The sequence below is a fragment of the Protopterus annectens genome, chromosome 7.part0 (genome assembly GCF_019279795.1).
Source record: "Protopterus annectens isolate FY-2018-M chromosome 7.part0, PAN1.0, whole genome shotgun sequence".
NCBI classification, from domain to species: domain Eukaryota; kingdom Metazoa; phylum Chordata; order Ceratodontiformes; family Protopteridae; genus Protopterus; species Protopterus annectens.
In genome coordinates, this window is record NC_056739.1 from 1,678,349,783 (window position 1) to 1,678,369,440 (window position 19,658).

At 38.9% G+C, this 19,658-nt stretch overlaps 1 protein-coding gene across 2 annotated transcripts in view; it reads left to right on the forward strand.

The window, feature by feature from the left end:
* Positions 1-19,658, forward strand: part of ACAN (aggrecan) — a 538,406-nt gene that overhangs the window by 480,088 nt on the left and 38,660 nt on the right. For both annotated transcript variants that reach the window (XM_044078192.1, XM_044078191.1), the window contains one exon: positions 11,662-11,806. In XM_044078192.1, the coding sequence (XP_043934127.1) occupies positions 11,662-11,806 (145 nt within the window). The remainder of the gene's footprint in view (positions 1-11,661; positions 11,807-19,658) is intronic.

Below are 19,658 nucleotides of genomic sequence, written 5' to 3' on the forward strand. Positions count from 1 at the left end.
AAGTGCTTTGTTCTTTCAAGGTGGTACCTGGGCTACCTATGCACATCCAAGGTATAAAGCAACATCTATCCCTTATTCTTAGGTTCTGGAAAGAACACAGGGAGATTAAAAGACTGATAGAAAGTGAAGACTGAAACCACGTTCAACCTGAGAAAAGGATAACTGTATAACACAACCCTATCCCTGTGGAAAATTAGGTAAGGTTGCCCACCCATGAGAATTTGTAGCTGAGAAATTCACCTCCACAGCAATAAGCAAAACAGTTTTCCATATTAACAACTTAAGATCAGTGAAAGCTGCTAGTTTAAAGGTGTTAAGGTCAATTTTTTAAAAACATAGTTGAGATCCCACAATGGAAGAATTTGCTTTTGGGAATGTTTCATATCCAATATTCCATTAACTGTTTTACCAAAGAGAAGAAAGAAATAAAGGGATCCATTGACATACAAGTAGGGATGGCTACTAAATGCACCTTAATATATGCATACACAAAGCCAACTTGAAGTCGCTAATGCTAATTTTTCAAGATCAGAATGATAGTAACCACAATGGGCCCTCTGTTTTGATTTAGGCATCACTTAGAAAACCTCATCCATTTGTAAACATAAGATTTTCTAGTAGCAGATTTTCTGGCCTCCTTTAATACTTGCTGCACATCTTGAAGAAACAAGTGCCTAGACAGAGTCAAAATGTAACCATCCAGTCTGTCAATACTTTTCTAAATTGGAGTGCACCAGTCACCCTTTAGACTGTATGAGCAGGTACAGCATGTGAGGAAGTCTGTGGTAATTGCCCTTGATCAATACTATAAGCAGGAAGAACCAAGATTGCCTGGGCTAATAGACGGTCACCTCAATGATCTTTGGCATTTCTCTTTGAACTTTCAGAAGTACCTTATGAATCAGTGGAAAGGATGGAAATGTATGCAGGAACATTCCTGTCCCAGGAAATGAGAATGCATCTGCCTTCCAAGCATGGCTGCAAGGATGTGTAGAACAGAATTTCTCCAGCTGTCTGTTTTGAAAGGAGGTGAGCGGATAAATTAGAGGCATTCCCCACATTTGGACTAGATCCTGAAATACCACTGCCTTCAGCTTCCACTCATGCAGGTCTGCCCAAGATCTGCTCTGTCTGACTGCTGCACTGTTGTGCTCTTTTGGGCTCATTAGGGAGGGGAGGTCTGGTGGGGAGGGGGGTTGCATACGGGTAGTTGTGGTGCAAATCTACAAAAGTAAGGAGCGGTACAGGAAACTACCAACTTGAGAACCTGACTTCACTAATCAGCAAAGTGAAGGATACAGCTCAAGATGTGACATTTTCTAAGCTCCCTGGGTAAAATGGACTGCTCAGATAATTCAGTTTTGAATTCACAGCAGGAATATCCTGTCAAGCTCATCAGATCCAGTTCTGTGACTGGGTTTCCAAGGAGTTACATAGAGGTTTCCCTGCATATGTAATTTATTTGGACTTCATTAATAACCTCTGAGTCAATCTTGTATTCCAGATTTATTGCAAAGAAGGGAAAAGTGAATAGTAAATTGTGTGACTAGATTAAGAAGTGGTTGGACAACAGAGAACAGAGAGTAATAGCTATGAGGAATCTCTAAGAGGGTAACATGAGACAACCAGTATCCTAAATGGATTAGCCCTGGATTGAGACATAATTAGTCTTCTCATCTCTGACTTAATACAGGGGATAGAAAAGTGATTTTAGCTCCTTACTAATGACACTAATGTTAGATTGATAGTGTCAAATGGGGAGGGGGCTGAAGTTTGGAGCAGGGCTTAAGGAGACTGAGGACATGTTCCAAGAGATGACAACTTCATTTCAGTCTTTCAAATCCATAATATTGCGCATTTGGTATGGCAGCTTAGGAGTAGGTTATACCCTTTGAGGAATGAAACTAAAAGAAACCAAGAAGAGAAGGAATCAGTTATTTTTACAGAAAATTGAAGTCATCAGGTGTGCAACAAAGGACAGCTACAAAAATCAAATCAAATAATGGGGCGTATAACTAGATGAATGGAACCCAGAGCTGCAAATGTGATAATGTCCTTTTATTAGGCACTATATGGCTAAGCTGGAATTCGCTATGTTATTCTGAAGGTCACAAATGGACAGAAATGCTAAAGAACTGCAAATGGATATACAAAAAAATATCTAGGATGATTAAGGGAATGGAAAAAATGGTATATGGAAAGAGACACAATGATTTTTTCATTAAAAAAGTGAATTAGCAGGCAAGATGTGATATTTCTGTACAATTCCTCTTGAATGCTACAGCTAACATAGGCAGACTCCTAATGAACCTGTTCAAAATTTTTGTCAGATGTTTAACTTTACAGACCTTATTGGATTCTAGGTGAGATCCTATTGGATTCATGATGATTGATCATAATTTCTCTGATCACTTTGTATGCAAATACACATCCTTGAAAGGGAATAGGACATACTATGATGGGATCAGTCAACAAATCTTCACTACACATCAAAGGTGGCATTATGAAGTGCTGATAGTGACAGAATATTACCTTTATATATTGTACATGCTCAAAATAGAGATCATGTGAGCATAGAGTAAAGAGCTGGTTCCAATTATTTCTCTTTTTCTCTGTTTATAGTAGCACAAAGTTAGGATGCAGAATTAGCAGAGGGCGTGGGGCTATAGCCTTCCAGCTTACTCTGGTGTTTTTAATGGCACTCTTTAAGTAAAGTGTGAAATTGCTCAAGGATGAAGATTTGGTGGTCTTGGTGAATGGTTAATGAGGTATTTCAGTACATGTGGTCATTACTGTAGGGGTTATGATGTGTAGGGAATTGATTTAAATCCCTATTAATGATGTCCTGTTTCTAATAGAAAAAGGAACTTTTAACCTAGATATGAGAAAGCACATCTTCATGAAAACGTTGGTGACAGGGGACACCAACTTTCTGATTGGGTATTAGAGGCTAAGACAGCTGAAGCCTTCAAAAAAAATCTTGGGACAAGGTGATGGAATGAGGGAGGGGAGTCTGCCTATATTAGTTGTAGCATTCAAGAGGAATAAGCCGACATAGGATCTCCTTCTGCTAGCTTCTTTATGTAATGAAATGCACTGTAACTATCAATACCCTAGAAATAGAGCTAGCAGTGGCATAAATGACCCATGACCCTGTGGCACTGATCCCTCTTCATCGGATTCCATAAGAGGGGCATATTTTAAGCTACAGCATCATAGGCTCATATGTAAGTACTAGGCAGGCAGTCTACAGTCCATTATTAATCTAAGCAACAAAACACATTTAAATGTTCCCTCTAGCCTCAAGGATGGGAAAGCAAGATATACCAAAAAAAAAAAAACTGGAGTGAGGAAATGATTTAGCAGCTGCATTTATTTATCTATTTCTTCAACGTCTGGTAGTTTGGTAACTGGATAAGGTAGGAACAACTGGCATTTTTCAGCAATAATATGTACTCTTTGTTCTTGTTCTGCAGCTTGCTTCAGTTCATACACTATATATGTGGAAACTGTAAGAAAGTAATTCAGGTCTAAATAATGAATTTTATTCTGCTCTCTGTTGAAATGTCGCCACTCAAAATGCCGAGTGCTGACAAGCAGAAAAAGAAAAGACTGAAAACCAAGAGAACAGTGAATATTCAAAATCACTCATCGCCTTACATCCTTCTTTTTCAGGGGGTGCAAGTACCCACGCACCCCCCCCATGGGAGCAAGCTCCACCCACACACCCCTATCACACCCTATCTTCTACATACCAACTCCGACATTGCCATAACTCGGAGTAAAAAGAAATGGCATCTCAGACTTAATATATGTATGTCCATCTTTCGGCCATTCAGTCACTGCATTTCAGGACTCACTGCAGTGGGTCCCAACATTTCAAATGGTTACTATTTTATTCACAGTATAGTATGTCACCCACTAAGCAATAAAATATAAAACAAGAAACACAGAACACAGGCATTTTTGTTTTAAAATGTTCTAGTATTTCCAATATAATTGCACTGCATCTTCTGCTGTGAAATAAACAGGTACATTACTTCCTGCACTTCATAATAACAATGCATCAGTGGCAAACTTCATAATATTTGTGAAGCAGTGTCATTTCTCTTAAAACAGTCCCAAGAAAAGGTATACTGTGAATGCCACCATAGTGCCACTGTGGTTTCAAATATTTTTTCACGATCTTTGCAGTCAGAGTATATAGGCGCCTGATAGCTATCAAAAAGATATATCATGCAAACACTCGATGATAAATAAAACAAGATTATAATGCATAGGATATTAAACTAGAAAAATATTAACAAACTTGGCACTATAGACATATTAAAAGTAAAAATCAGTGTTGAGATCTGGTTAACTATGGAAAGATCTGTAGTAAGCTAAACACTTTTTGAGAAGGCATTTTCTATACTTAAAACATCTGAGATTATTAAGGAGCAGAAAACTGCTGACCATGATGTAATGCTTCTGTTTCTGACTATGGTACTGTCAAGTCCATTTCAAAAGTAAGTAAAGGTCATTAAAGGCATACTGGAGTACTGGGCAGATTCTTGAATATGCTCATCATCATCACTATGAAGACAGAAGGGAATTCATTTGAGCAGCAGCAATATTTCTGGTACTCTGGAAGCTATACAATAAAACTAAGGAGCAGTAGGTGACAACACATTCATGACTGATGCCAATGTCCATTTCCTTGTTAAAGAAGAAATCCAGATGTGCCTGTTGGTCAGACACAATGATAACAGCTCTACCAACTCTGCTGTTTCCTTGTTCTGTTCTGCAGATGAGCTCTGTACGGTAGGAATCCATTTCAAAATATTAGCTGTATGATGAGTAGCAATGATCATGACAAATCTGCTATATTTAGGATTGGAAGTGTGTTAGAAAAGCATCTTTTGGGAACCATCTGTGAAGTATGCACTTCCAGTATGCCAGAGTCTCCAAAGCTGTAGGGACGTGTCCTGAGGTATACAACAAGGAAAAGAAGGGTAGAAATGCAGTTTTGGGATTCTGCAAGAGTTTCTCCAATGTGATAGTTACACCTGTCACAAAAGTGCAAGAGTAGATCACACATAGTAAGGAACCGAGCATAATAATGCAAAGTCTGATATGCACCATCACCTGGGATGGAACATCTGAATTTTGCAAATAGCAAGCAACAGTGTATAGACTAGCACATCAACTGGTAAGCTGCTGAGAAGCTAATGCTGGAGTTTAGGAGTGTGCTAGGTTTTAGAACCAGTGACTACTTAATATAAAAATACACAAAATTCAGGGCATCATTAAAGAATCGAGTAGCACACCACTGGCTGATATAGAGATAGTGCTTCCCTCTGCAGTTCAACCAATAGCACAAAAGGATGCTGATAGAGCAATCAATAAGGTATCCATTCAGTACCATGATGACAATGTGGTTGCAAGAATGCTCTTGGTCAAACGTGCATTCATTGCATGAGGTCACTGCAGAATGGTGTATCATTACTTTGAGGTACAGTGAACATAGATTAAGACTGAGGGTGCAGAAGTGATATCTCCCTACATGGGAGGTGTTGAGAGATTGCTACTACAGAAGAACTTTATAGTTTCAAACTCATGACAAGCACTTTGCCATGATCAACAATTTTCAGCCAGTTAGTCTTCTATGCGCTGTCACTTCCATATCTAAAATAACTCTTAAAGGGGGCAAAGAATTTTCCTTTGATAGGCTACAAGTACACTTGTGGGCACAAAATAATTTACTGCAAAATAAAATGCACACTTCAGCAGATGTGCCAGTGCAACAAAACAAAATCTAAACAGTGTTTGGCCAAAATTTAAGCAAAAAAAGAATGAAAGCAATATTGATAACCACAACTATAAAAAAATACAAAATGTTTAGAAACAAGCCAATTTTGTTTCTGTCAGGAATATATAACAATGAGTTACAGCTACATTATTAAAGACATGGCAAGGCAGCTGACACACCTTAAACTGAAATTTACAGTAGGTATCTATACAATTCATTGAAGTGCATTACTGTGATGTCACATTTTATTGAAAATGTATAGTCTGTACTGTTATGGTGGAACCTGAATATATGCTGCATTCAATGGGGGAGGGAGCTGCGGGTGGTAAAGCTCCATGCATAAGGAATATGTGGGAAGCTTAGCCTCATTACTAAGCACATGTAGCTTTGATTGTGATTATATCATAGGATAATAGGAGATTACAAGCCTAATGACTCTGCGGCCCTTACAAGCCTAGCCAACAGTTTATCCCAAAAAAAAAGAAACCTCAGTCAGCACCTGTCATCCCTCCCAGTGAGAGACAAAGGTGGAACCCATGGGACAAATTTATGGTTTCCCATCCACTCATCAAGACTGCATTTGAAGAGGGTCAGTGAGGTACAATGTTTGACATGTATGGGAAGTCTAGTCCAGAGACAGGGCAGCCTCTGGGAGACAAACCTGTCTCTCCAGCAGGTTTTGCTGATGTTGCATATTAGATTTAGGCCTATCAAGCGGGTACTGCGTGAGGAGCTAGACTTACGATATGGAGCATCTCTAGTAGGGCAAGGTCTGATATTGCCTTGTAGGCAAGACTCCGATCACCTCTGAGCCATCTGTATGATACGGAGTAGAGTGATAGTGATTTAAGCCTGTCCACATAGGATAGGTGTTAAAGGTAATATATTCTCTTTGTGAGGTATTTCTGTGGCCTTTCCATTTGGTGCAGGTGTTTGGAGAGGTACATACCAAATGGAGCATTATACTCAATTATAGATCTTATAAGGGAGCAGTACAGAGAGGTAATAACCTCCTTTTTTCAAGATGTAATCCCTTTACTTACAAGATGACCCAAGTAAAAGGCTTTTGTGACCACCGCCGCCAAATGATGGTCGACTGTGAGATTGTTGTCAACCTTTGTACCAAGGTCTCTCACCACAGGTTGTATGCATAGGGGGTTGCTGTTCATGTGGTAATCAGTCGATGCCATGTTTTTGCCAAATGGTACGATAATACATTTTTTTGTGTTTAACTTAAGGCCATGACTTTGGCACCAGTTATTTGTAGCTGTGAGACCCTCTTGCAGTATATTAACATCAACTGGGGAGTCAATGACAGCACCCAACTTACAGTCATCCGCAAACTTGGTCAGCCACAGGCCTTTGTCTTTTCCTGGACCTCTGACAAGTATATGCCAAACAGTAGGGGTCGCAGGACAGATTCCTGGGTACAACACTAGTGACAGGTTTGCTGTTGGAGGTGACAGTGTCAATTTTAACCTTGTAAGTCCTATCTGTGAGCCAGTTGGCCTCCCATCTAACTAGATAGGGATAACACCAAGTTGCATTAGCTTTTTGATGATGCCTGAGTGGGGGATTGTGTCAATGGCCTTGGCCAGGTCAGGCTAAGCTGTATGTACTGACTTTCCCTCAACCAGGGCCTTGGTGATAGTGTCAAAGAAGTCAACTAGGTTCAATAGGCAAGATCTGCCCCTGATTAAACCGAAATGGGTGGGGTTGAGTGCTTGGAGATTGCCTATGTCCTTGTTTATGAGATCCATAATAATATGCTCCATGACTTTACAGATCAGATTTGTCAGACTGATGAGCCGATAGTTTCCTGGGTCAGTAATGGCACCACCTTTCTGCAAAGGGATGACTCTGCTTGAATGAAGCCTATAGTTAGGCTGTGGTTGAATAGGGTGCTCAGTAATGAAGCTAGTTCTTGCTGGAGATGGTGATGAATACAGCCTGGGATATTATCAGGTCCCATGGAAGCTGTGTTCTTTGCCTTGGATAGGGCCTTTAACACTTGATCTACAGAGATGTGAGGTGTGGGACAAGTATTGAAGATGTTGACTGGGCAAAGGTGATAAGGGGGTGAAGTTTGCACTGAACCTATCAGCCAGCAGGGTTGGCTAAGTCAACAGGATCAGTATAAGTGGTACCATTAAGTACTAGTTCAGAACAAACTTGAGCTTTGTCATAGAGCTTCCTAACATAACTGAAGAAGGACTTGTGGTTTCCCTTTGTTTTGCAGGCTAGTTTCCACTCATAACTGGCTTTGGAAGTTTTAACTAGTGATCTAATTTACTTGTTGAGGCAGAGGAGGGAGTTTTTCCAATTTGGAATTTGTTCTTTTTTACCCTTGGACAACAGAGTTTCTTCCTTTTGTTGTAAAGCCTGTTGATAGAGGATGTCCACCAGACAGGTTTGTGTTTCTTGAGGAGCAGATTTTAGTTCTGTTGGGTATGTCTGAGTCCATGCAGTTGTACAGGTGCTTGTATACTGCACTGGTGTACTGTTCAGCATAGTTGTCTGCATCATCTGAGGGGGGTGGTGGTGTAAATCTGCTGATTCCCTCCCTTAGGAGGTTGTAGTCAGCTTTTGAGAAGTTTTTTAGCCTGGTTATGGCTGGAGAGGGGCTGGGTGTGTTAGAAAGTTTGAATGAGACAGACCGATGATCTGATCTCACCAGGGAAGAACATACTATGGGAGTGGTGCAGCGGTTGCCCATGTTGGTCAGAACAAGTCCAGTATGTTATCTCCCCTTGTTGGGGATAAGACCAGCTGATCTAGTGCATTAGAATTGATGAAGTCAAGGAATCATTGGGTGAGTGCATTAGTGAAACAATAGTTCACTCAGTCTATGGTGGGGTAGCTGAAGTCACCAAGGATCAGGGTGTTAGGGAGTAACTTGATGGAGTCAAGTAGGTCCAGGTAGGAGGTGTGGGTGTCTTGAGACATGGAGTGGGGTCTATAGCTGGCTATAACTTGGATGAGTGCCTTGCCAACTGTCAGTTGCACCTGGAGTAATTCCAGTGCATCATGTTGGTAAACCAGTCTAGCGGTGTGCCTGTCCTTAATGAAGACAGATACTTCACCACCCTTAGTCTTTCTGACCTCATTTTGGGGTTGGAAAGTGTGGAATGAGGTATAGCCTAGTAAGGCAGGGGTGCTCTCGGCAGCCCTGAACCAAGTATATTTTTCTTCTATGCCTCTATGCCAAAGAGACTATCAGGCCAGAGCACTTCTGCCTAAACATATAGGTTTACCTTTAGGAGCAGACATATTTCCTAGCTTACACTAGTTTAGTAGTATAGCTTTCAATTAATTAAAACTTGACTTGCCTTTATGGAAGCTGGAGTTGAAATTGGCACTCAGCATCTTGATTTGCAATGAAGGGTATTTAAAAAAAATCATAACTCTTAGATGGTCTGATGTCTAATGACTCTTTGATCATAGATGATTTATAAATGCACCTAGAATCATACCATTCCTGTTGAAAACTGAGAGTCAGGTCTAGCAATTAAGCTTAACTTATTCAGATTAATTGAAATGCCAGGGTCATAATTAGACAACTGTTGTCGACAGACTTTACTAGGCCATGTCATAATCAGCATCGACATCTTAATTTTCTAAGGTACTAGTTCATGAAGATACCAAGATAATCAGGGTCCCCTGTCTCAAGCAAGAGTCTCCAAATTATCCTTTAGAATCCTAAAACATTCCCAGGTAATCCAAAATATATAATCGCTCCAACATGTCCTCTGTCGTTTCTTAGGCCACATCTGAGTAGACTGTGCCTGGTACAATTCTGGTTGATGTCCTGGCAGTATCCCCATAATATACCAAAACTGGTTTAACTGATTTCTCTCAATACAGATGAGCAGTGACTTTTTCCTAAGGACATCCTGGATAGCTCCAACTTCTGTGGACAGACAAAATGCTGATCCCTCTGTCATTAAAAGTGGATGCAGCCACCATGAACAAAGACCTCATTTTACTGAGTGTACTCATAATATCATTCTTTTGTGTAATTATCCAAAACTCATGGGCATAGGTGAGGATGAGGAAGTAGCCTGACTAGTAAACTGACAGCTCTGTCTTACAACTGATCTCACCCTTCACCACCCCAGTCTGGTACAGTGCCTGCCATAATACCACAATTGCACCCATCTACTGACATAGGGTTAGTATTAGGCTAACTGCCCTTGTGAGCCATTTTAAGCCTAGCCAATTATCCCTTGTGAGACTCAAACCCTGCACCCTGAGTTTGTAAGGCAAACACCTTAACCATTAGGCCACCCTCCCAACCCGTATTCCACCATATTCCATACCCACTATTCCACCACCCAAGCCCTGTACCCCACTCATGAAGAAAACAACAAAATACTCAACAATCTCCACTGACAATCTACTCATTTTCCTGAAGGCAGCTATCAACTTTGGCTTCTGATTATGAGCAATAAATTGCCCCAGTGCAACATGGAGATCACAGTCACTTGAGGGGAGCAGTTAAACATTATCTGTAAATAGCAAAGATAAAACCCAAACTACATACTCATCAGACTATGGCTACTTTTGTTGTCCAGTACAAACAGACTCAACAAATCTGCATCTTGTGACCTCTCCTAACATCCGCCTTAAATGTTTTGAACATAATAGTGAAAATGCAAACACAACTCTCAGTCTTTAAACACAGAAACTGAACAGCATGTACAGCTGTCATGGAATCCTATATGTTCTAGAGTATGCCTTCTCCAATACAAATACACATATAAAGAACATTGGCAAACTACCCTGGTCACTCCAATATCTGTGCAAGGACAAAACATTGATCCATTTTTCCATGGCCAGTACAGAATCTGCATTGCTTCTTCTAAACAGAAAGCTTGAGTATTGGATGAAGCTTCTTTTCCAGCACTCCGGCATATGCTTTCTATGGACAGTTGAGCAGTGTCATCCCTCTGTAATTGAAACACATCCCACTGTCACCCTTTTTGAAAATGGGGACCACTGCTCCAGTTTGTCAGTCGAGTGATATCTTAATCTTTCACACAAGACTGAAAAAGTTAATTATCTAAGGTATCAGTATAACTGTCATTTTGGACCTGGTGTCATAAGCTCTAGAGTCATATCACAGCAGGACTGTTTAATCACCACAGTGACCATGTCATCCAAAATGGATCTATTTCCACCATTTGCTCCTGGTACTGGCTTTTCAGATGAGGCCATGCCTACTGTATTCAGGAGTTTGTAATTAGGCATGAAAAAACAAAAATTCAAGCTTATTTATTGTACGATGAATCTAGAATCCATTTAGTGTAATGATTTCCTAGTAAGAGAACATGTGCTGATAGCACCATGAACAGGTGTGTGTATTTATGTCTGTTTGCTTGCTGACATGATAAGGTAGCTTGAAACATTCTTATACATGCACATACACATACATAGAGGAATTAGATAAAAGATTGCTCATCAGTGTAGTATAAAAATGCATTTCAAATTCACTGCTACAGAGTACTCAAAATACTAAGCAGAAGCAAAAGACATCAGCTTACTTATGAATGGACATTAGGCTAATTCCTGTAACACAATGGCATTATCAAATGGGATCCTGAAAGCATTTGTAGAAGGAAACATCAACGATGTACTAGTGGGCCCCCCCTTTCAAAGCTACAGAGGGTCTAGTCATTTGTATTGTAGGAAGACGTGTGTTCTATATTGAAAGAGAAATTCCTAAGAAAGCCCTTTTGGCCACAGCAGGGCATATGGATGCCTTTTAAGTGAATAAGTACCACTGTGATTAATGTAACTCAATTATGAAACTACTACTATGAAGCTTACTAGCCGTTAAGTTTGGACATTTCATTTTTTTATCCTAACAGCAATTTGAAAAGTGGATGCCTCACCAGCCAGATAACTACTTTGCCAATGGAGAAGACTGCGTCGTGATGGTGTGGAATATGCATGGCGAGTGGAATGATGTCCCCTGTAACTACCATTTACCATTTACATGCAAAAAAGGAACAGGTAAATCCAGATAACTTTCTTTCAAAATACATTTTATTGTGACTCCATAAACAGCATGACAGTGATGTCAGCATGCAGTGATTTGTTATAATAATTTACAAAACTTTTTAGATAGTAGTTAATCAGTATCGGGCATTAACATTTCATTACACTTTGGAGGTATGTCTCTCATTTTTTGAAGCCCATTTCATCACATTCTAAAGGTTATCATATTTTACAGCAAAATTTCACATTGAATATGGCAGGTCAAAATATACACTATATAATTACCTTCTGCAGGTCACCATGCTTTTAGCAGAGTGGACTTCTGTGATGAAAAAAAATTCTTTATAATACAGACTAAAAATGACAACAGTGTCTTACCAAAATTGCAGGAGCATATAATAGTAGAACAGATGTAACAACACCCAGTAACAGATCAATTCAGACTAAAGCTATGCACTCCTATTTGTGACTGAAGGCTGGGCACAGGAAAGGTATTTCACTTTTTAAGTGTGATGATTAATGGCGCTGTTTCATTTTATTTATGTTTCCTTAAATTAGCTGAGTAGTACTTTTTATATGCAATTTCATCTTTCAATGAGGAACCAACAGACTTAATCAGTGTTTACTTCAAATGCTCAAGTCTCAAGAGATGAAAAAAACACTGTCTCAATGCCAGAGGAAAAAGCATCCTGTAGCTTATGTAGGCTGCCCCTAATGGTCAAACTCAAATATACATTCAGGGGTTCACTTTTAAATTTCAAAATACCAAAATCTCGAGTTTTGAGATACCGAACTCAAAGCATCGAGATGTTGGTATCTCGAAATTCAAAAGTGAACCAAAAAAAAAAAAGACAGCTAAAATAATGTGTTTGCAGGGGTCAAGCCCCCCTGCACCCCCACACCTCCCCTACTTTAATATTCCAACTCCGAGATCGCGCTACAGTGAAGAAAATGGTAAGTGGAACAGGAGAATTACCGTTCTCTTCACTGTAGAGCGATCTCGGAGTTGGTATATTTAAGTAGGGGGTGTGGTGGGTGCACATCTTGGGGTTGGTATATTTAATTAGGGGGGTGTGGGGGTGCAGGGGGGGCTTGCCTGCCTGCAAAAACATTATTTTAGCTGTCTTTTCTTTTTATTTCATTCACTTTTAACTTTCAAGATACCAAAATTTCGATGTTTTGAGTTCGGTATCTCAAAACTCGAGATGTTGGTATTTCAAAATTTAAAAGTGGACCCACTTTCAGGCAAGCAGACATGGGGAGGGAGCAGGAGATTAATTTTATGGTTAGGGAGTTGGAAGGGAGTTTTAGGGTTAGGTAATGATGAGGGAAATTCTGTTTAGCAAAGGAGTTGGAGTTTAAGGTTTAGAGAGTGACATGGACTTGTTGGGAGAGTGGAACTTTAAGGTATGGGAGTGAGGATTCAGACTGAAAAATGAGTGGGAGTTTCTGGGTTAGTGCTATGGCTGTGGTAGGGCTATACCATTTTATAAAACTAAGTAATTGGATGCCTAAATGGAATTAGGAAATTGGGCTAGTGGGAGTTCAATAACTTGTTTTTTAAAGCAAGTGGCAGTGAGCAAGTGTGTCATGAGTTACTAGCACTCGGTCATCTGTAGCATACCATTAATCAAGTTATGTGAATGACTCAGATTTGCATTGTACATGTGGATCACTCCTATTACAACCATTTTTTATTTTGTCTTTTCTGTCTCCTTTCCTTCCTTCAAGTGTATAATAAATGCTGAAAAATCTTACTTAGACAATCAAATTCCATTAAATTAATGTTTATGTTGTGCTTCTTGAACGTATTTCTGTGTTAAGAGCTTTTCTTCATAGGATCCCACTGAAAAAGGATTATTATTCCTCATTTGGGCCACCCCGGTCACAAAAAACACAATTAATTAAATTAATTAAGTAATTAATTGATAAATGAATAGAACCTAAGGGAAATACCCAGGCCTACAGTTCATCAACAGTATGTAGCCATAACTATGTTATATTACTTAACCATGTGCATCTTACACAAATACTGCTTTTTTAAAGATGCCTGTTCTTTCTTTTTCTTTCATTTTTACTTTTTCTTTTTTCTGTTCTACAGCTTTCTATAGATCTTTCTGACCAAAAGGCATGCCATGTCAATACTTTTCTAGGTATTTTTCTAACTATGGCACTCATATGTAACACAAAACTAGAGCCAAAAAAGCAAGCTGAAGTATGAGAAATTGCCATATTAAACACAAATGTACTCCACAAGGTACCAAAGAGAAGTTCTTCTGTTATTAAACTTCTCTCCAGTTTTCAACTTAATATACAGGATGTCATCAGAACTGAGTTATACTGCAAAATAAGTTTAAAAATTCAGTTGATCATCAGTATGAATAATTTAAAGAATAAAACATAAAAATCTTTTTGTCACAGGCATTTACCCCTTGCTGGCTACCATTTGGGAGGAGATGAATATAACCCTTCCTTGTATGCCAGTTATCATTTAGTGTATTTAACAAATCCTGAAGAACATTTATCACTTCTGTTGAATGAGATTTGACTATTTGGTTCTATATCATATTATAAAATAAACTCAGGCAAGATAAAAGTAGTTAAGATCAATGATATCCCAACACACAGTTATCACTTTACTCTTTTTAAGGAGTAATGATAATTTGACTTACCTGGGGGTTCAGTTGTGTTCCTCTCTAGCTGCATCTCTTTCTGCTACTTATAAGGTGATGTTAGAGAAAGTAAAGCAATACTGTAATGAATGGTGAGTATAACAACTACCACACCTTGGTTATTTTTACTTTTCATTCTTTATGGTTTCTCATGCCCTTCTTCTACCCACACCTTCTTATTTTTAGGAGAATACTGGAGTTATGTTAAGACATTTTCTTTGGATTAGTAATCCTCCTCATCTAAGCTGGAATCATCTGTCATTGCTCTTTGGAAGGAAGAAGTCTGGGTTTACCTGACTTGGAGATGTATGGCCTCACAGCTAAATTGAAAATATCTGCTGAGCTAGTGAATCCAAATAAAAAGACCTTCTGGTGTAATATCTTGGCTAACTCTGCACAGGCCTAGTCGCAGGTCTTTAATGTGCTTCAGTTCAAAAAGAAATCCCAGTTTAAATCTAGTTTGTCAGTTGTTACTGCACTAATTTAAAGCATTATTGAGGGGTTTCAGATTACCTCAAAAACATGCTTGATAGTGGAATATCTTCCTATCTTCAGTCCTAGTCACTGAGAAGCTTGGTCTTAAGCAGTTAACAATAAACTTAAAATGTGCAGGGGCTCACATTATTGGGAACGGCTAGTTGAGAAGTAACACCCTTTGTCCTGGGAACCTTCAACTTGTTATGGCCTTGGAAACCAAAAAAAAAAAAAAGATTTCTATTTTAAGCTTACAACTGAAGTATATCTGCAAACTGATGGGCTTAGTTGACTCGATAAGCTGAAATGGATAAATTGAATATTGGATTCAAGGAGCTCAGCTCTCAATAGCAAAGGAAAGTACGGATGTGTACTTAAACTTACCATAATAGTAGATGTCTAAATGATCACTGCTGCCATAACCTTAACAATATGTGGTATATTCCTCTAAGGATATAACAGCAGGCCAGCTTCCAAAGCTTCAAGGCACCTTCAACATACCCAAACCATCAATCAGTTTGAGTTGAGTTGACTAAAAAGACAGGTTTCAGTGCCAAGCCCTTCATAGCTTTCATGACATTTGAGAATGAGGCCTAGCTATAAAAGGAGAATGCTAAGAAGAACAAAACATAAGTACCCACACCCTGGCATAAACAGCACACTAAAAAACAAGGGACGGTGGGGTAGCAGCTACTGCAGCTGTGATCATTTGAACATCTGCTGTTTTGGTAAGTTTACTTACACAACTTTTCCAGGTTTATCATGTCGTTCACTGCTGCAGCAGGCTAAGCTATATGGGTAGATTACCCTAGCTTATTGTATTTGGGAGGAGGAAGGGGAAGGGTCCAAGATCCCCTGTAGAATGGTCCTAGCATAGCCTGATGAAGACCTACTGAAGGTATCAAGTTTATAATGCCTTGTAAATGTGTGAATAGGGGACCAAGTTACTGCTTCTTGAATATTTCTGGAAACTAATCTTTTTCAAGAAAACATAAATGAATCAAAGGCCCTGGTGGAACTGGCCAGAACCCTGCCTGGAATGCTTTTGTTATGTTGAGTATAACAAAGGCCACCATTTGGAAATAGTCTGTTTTGATACAGGTTGTCCCTTCTTACCTTCACAATACATAAGCAACTGATCTGAAGATCTGAAAATATTTAGTTCTGTCATGATAGAACCAGAGTTGTGCATGGACATCCAAAGAATGGAGTATTCTTTTTTCCTCATGTTTAGGTTCAGAAAAGAAAATGGGGAGTTGGATAGTTTGACTTAAAATAAATGTGGATACCACTTTCAGCATAAAAGAAGGATTATTTCTCAAAGAAACCCTGTCTTTGTAAAAAAAAATGAGACAGGGTTGACTCACCATAAGGGCTTGCAACTCATACTGTTCTTGCAGAAATCAGAGCAATCAGTAAAAGAGTTTTCCATGTTCAGAATCTCAAGTCAGACTGATTAGCTGGTTCAAATGGATCAAGTGTTAGCTTCTCTAACACAAAGTTAAGGTCTCAAGGAGAAGCCACCAATTTTCTTGAAGGCCTCTTATGCAAAACCCTTTTCAAAAACATTTTGCCATAAAAATGCATTGAAGGAGGAGGACCATGGCAGACATGCAGAAATGGCCAATTAATGAACCTTGACAGAAGGGTAAGAAAGGCCATAGGATAAGTAACTCAGACAAATATTTTAAACCAGAAGACAACCAGCCCTGAATCGGTGTTGGTTATGTTTTTGGCAGCAATTAGAAAACCTTTTATTTGCTAATGTATGATTTTATAGTAGCAGGCTTTTTTGCCTTCATTAGCACATGCTGCATGTCCACAGCAAAAAGGGCATATAGGGAATTCAGTTGAGGTTGCTTGGGATTGGGGTATATCCAAAACACCTTATCTTGTATGAGTAGACTCATTCTGTGTGGAAGCTTGTGATAATTGCCCTTGGTGGTTTCAAAAGAAAGGAGAACTACTGTTGCCTTGCTCAGAAGGGAGTCTCCACAATGATCTTGAAGGACTCCTTCTGAATCTTCAGAGGTGCCCTGGATATCAGTGGAATGGGTAGAAAAGCATATAGTAACACAACTGTCTAAGAAAATGAAAAGGTATCTGTCTTCCAGGCCTTCTTATGTGGAGTTCTGAAGAAGAATCTTGCCAGCTGTTCAGAGGAGGCAAATAGGTATACTTCAGCTAACTCCCTACAGATGAATCAAATCCTGAAATACTACCTGATCTAGTTTCCTTTCATGAGGGTCTGTCTTTATTCTGTTCAGCCTATCTGTCTGGCAGCAGTAATTGGTAAAACAGTCAAGTAGCAAAAAAGTCACTATTCCCATCATAAAACTCAATGAAAAAGTACATTAAACACTTTCCCAAGCCCTCAAAAGTAAAATAACTCGAATTTTACCTCAGAAAAAGGAGTTTTAAGTTAGTTTTAACTTTTTTCCACAAAAATTAAAAAAAAAGTAATGCTACTGTTTAAAAGTTACTAAAAGTCACATGACAGTTAAAAACACCTTTTCCAAGCTGAAAATGTATATATTCACTGAAAGTTTTCAGTTTCTGCCATATAAAGTAAATATGGAAGTTTTTCCTTGAAGATAATTATCTTGCCAACAATGGAAAGTGTCGGTCAATTGCCAATCCTCGGAAGCCCACAAGAGAATGGCTGTTCAGTTACACAAAAGCTCTGAAAAGTTCTCCCACTCAATGGAAGGTGAGTGTGAGGAAGGTTTTACACACACACACACACACACACACACACACACACACACACACACACACACACACACACACACACACACACACACACACACACTCAAAACAACACATGTTTGTGCACTTAAATGCCTAAAAACTAGGCCCAGTATAACATGAGACATGTATAGCATACAATGTAAAAAACAGCAGATTTAAATCTATAATGGTCATAGCAGCCCATAAATAATCATTACTTAAAAACTAAGATATATAAACAGTAAAGTGTCTCACACAGAATTACCACTGACTCTCAAATAGCTGTTAAAGTGGATTGTCATACTTTTATACTGCATTGCGGCATTTGGTGAGTTAAGAGCTGCCAATGCCATGCGTCTTGCCATTGTCAAAACTAATTTATTTGGACAATTTTCTCAATAAACAGCTCCATAAATTTTTTATTGAAATCACAACCCAAATAAAGTTAAGAGTTTTTCTCAGTGACATCATATAAGCCAGTGGTCCATAGAGTTTAATGTATGCACCTCTGCACATGTACAGCAAGCATCCTTTAAACTCTATTGACACAGCTCACATTTTTCCCTGTGTTGATGTCCCTGAGGTTAAAAATCACACTTAATCTTCAGTGACATCAGCACAGAAAAAAGGAATTTTTATGAGGAATATTTCTCTTTAAAGAAACACAAAAGAAGTTCACAGATGGCTAAAAAGCTTGATCAGCACCTTATGTACCACATAACTTGACTCAAAAGGTAAGTCACGCAAATGTGACACTACATTTTAAATTAGGATTTAGACTTGTGCACTTGGAATCAAGTAACATAGTTTATGTTAAAGGAGAAGAATTAGGAAGAAAAAGGATATCTTGCCAGATGTTTCAAGATGGGTCTTTATTAATGACATCAACCTCTTTCCTAACAAACTAGAATGCCTTGTATCTTCTCCTTCTTAAATTCCCCTGGACAAAAGTACTTTATTAAGTATGGCCCAGAGTCTAATTCAAGCTATTCATCTTTCTGATAAGGTGGTTTCTGGTGAAAGAAAACGGGATGCCTCTTTTCCTAAAGAGATTCAAGATTCTGAGTATGGTCAGGAAAATGAAGGGACAGATGCAGGAGTTTCGCCTCAGATTTCTGATTTAGATTCAGAGGAGAGCACAGTGAGATTACCTCTTTCTCCTAGATTATTTCCAGAATGTGCCACTGTTTTCAGTGGGAGAACACAGAAGTTTCGCAGTCCATCAGAAAATACTATGAGCTGTTATAGATGTAATTTCCAGAACCTTCCCACTTCCGTCTTGTGCTGTCTCCATTGGAGGATGTGTGTGTCACTGCCTGCAATTGTCCTGATAGCCAGCCTGTTTCTTTTAACTATGCAGATAAAGTTATAAACTTATGTTTTTAGATACTCATCACAAACTTGACAAAGCAGCTATAGCTTTAGTTAATCCTACTCCCGGTAAACATTTAGTTAATTCCAATCCTTCAGTTTCCTACAAGGATGGCAAAATAATTGATAAGTATGGGAAAATATGTATGCTTTTGCATCTTTGATTTTCAGAATTTTGAATTGTCAGGCTCATAGGTTAAAGTTTATTCTGACTAATTGTGAATGTATGAGGAATGTCTTCTGAGGAAAAATCTGATGTAAATGGGTTCATTTCTTCCATGTCAGAGGACATTATTCATTGTTTAACGTGTGTGTATGGCTCTGTTGATACCCCTTCTAGATCTATGGTCAGTGTTATTGTTTTAAGGGGGTTGCCTGGTTGCATTCTCAGAACATCCCAGATGATGTTCTGAAAAATGAGATTTCAAATTCTCCACTGGAGATTGAGTTAATTTTTGGACCCATAACTGCAGAATATATCAAACATGTGGTAAGAGGGGTAAACTGATTCAGGGAATCTCTCAGATTTTTCAGCCATCCTTTTCCAAATTTTCCAAGGGATTCTCTACCCCTTATCCAGTTTTGGCAAGAAACAAAACAAACAGTCTCAACAAAATGCT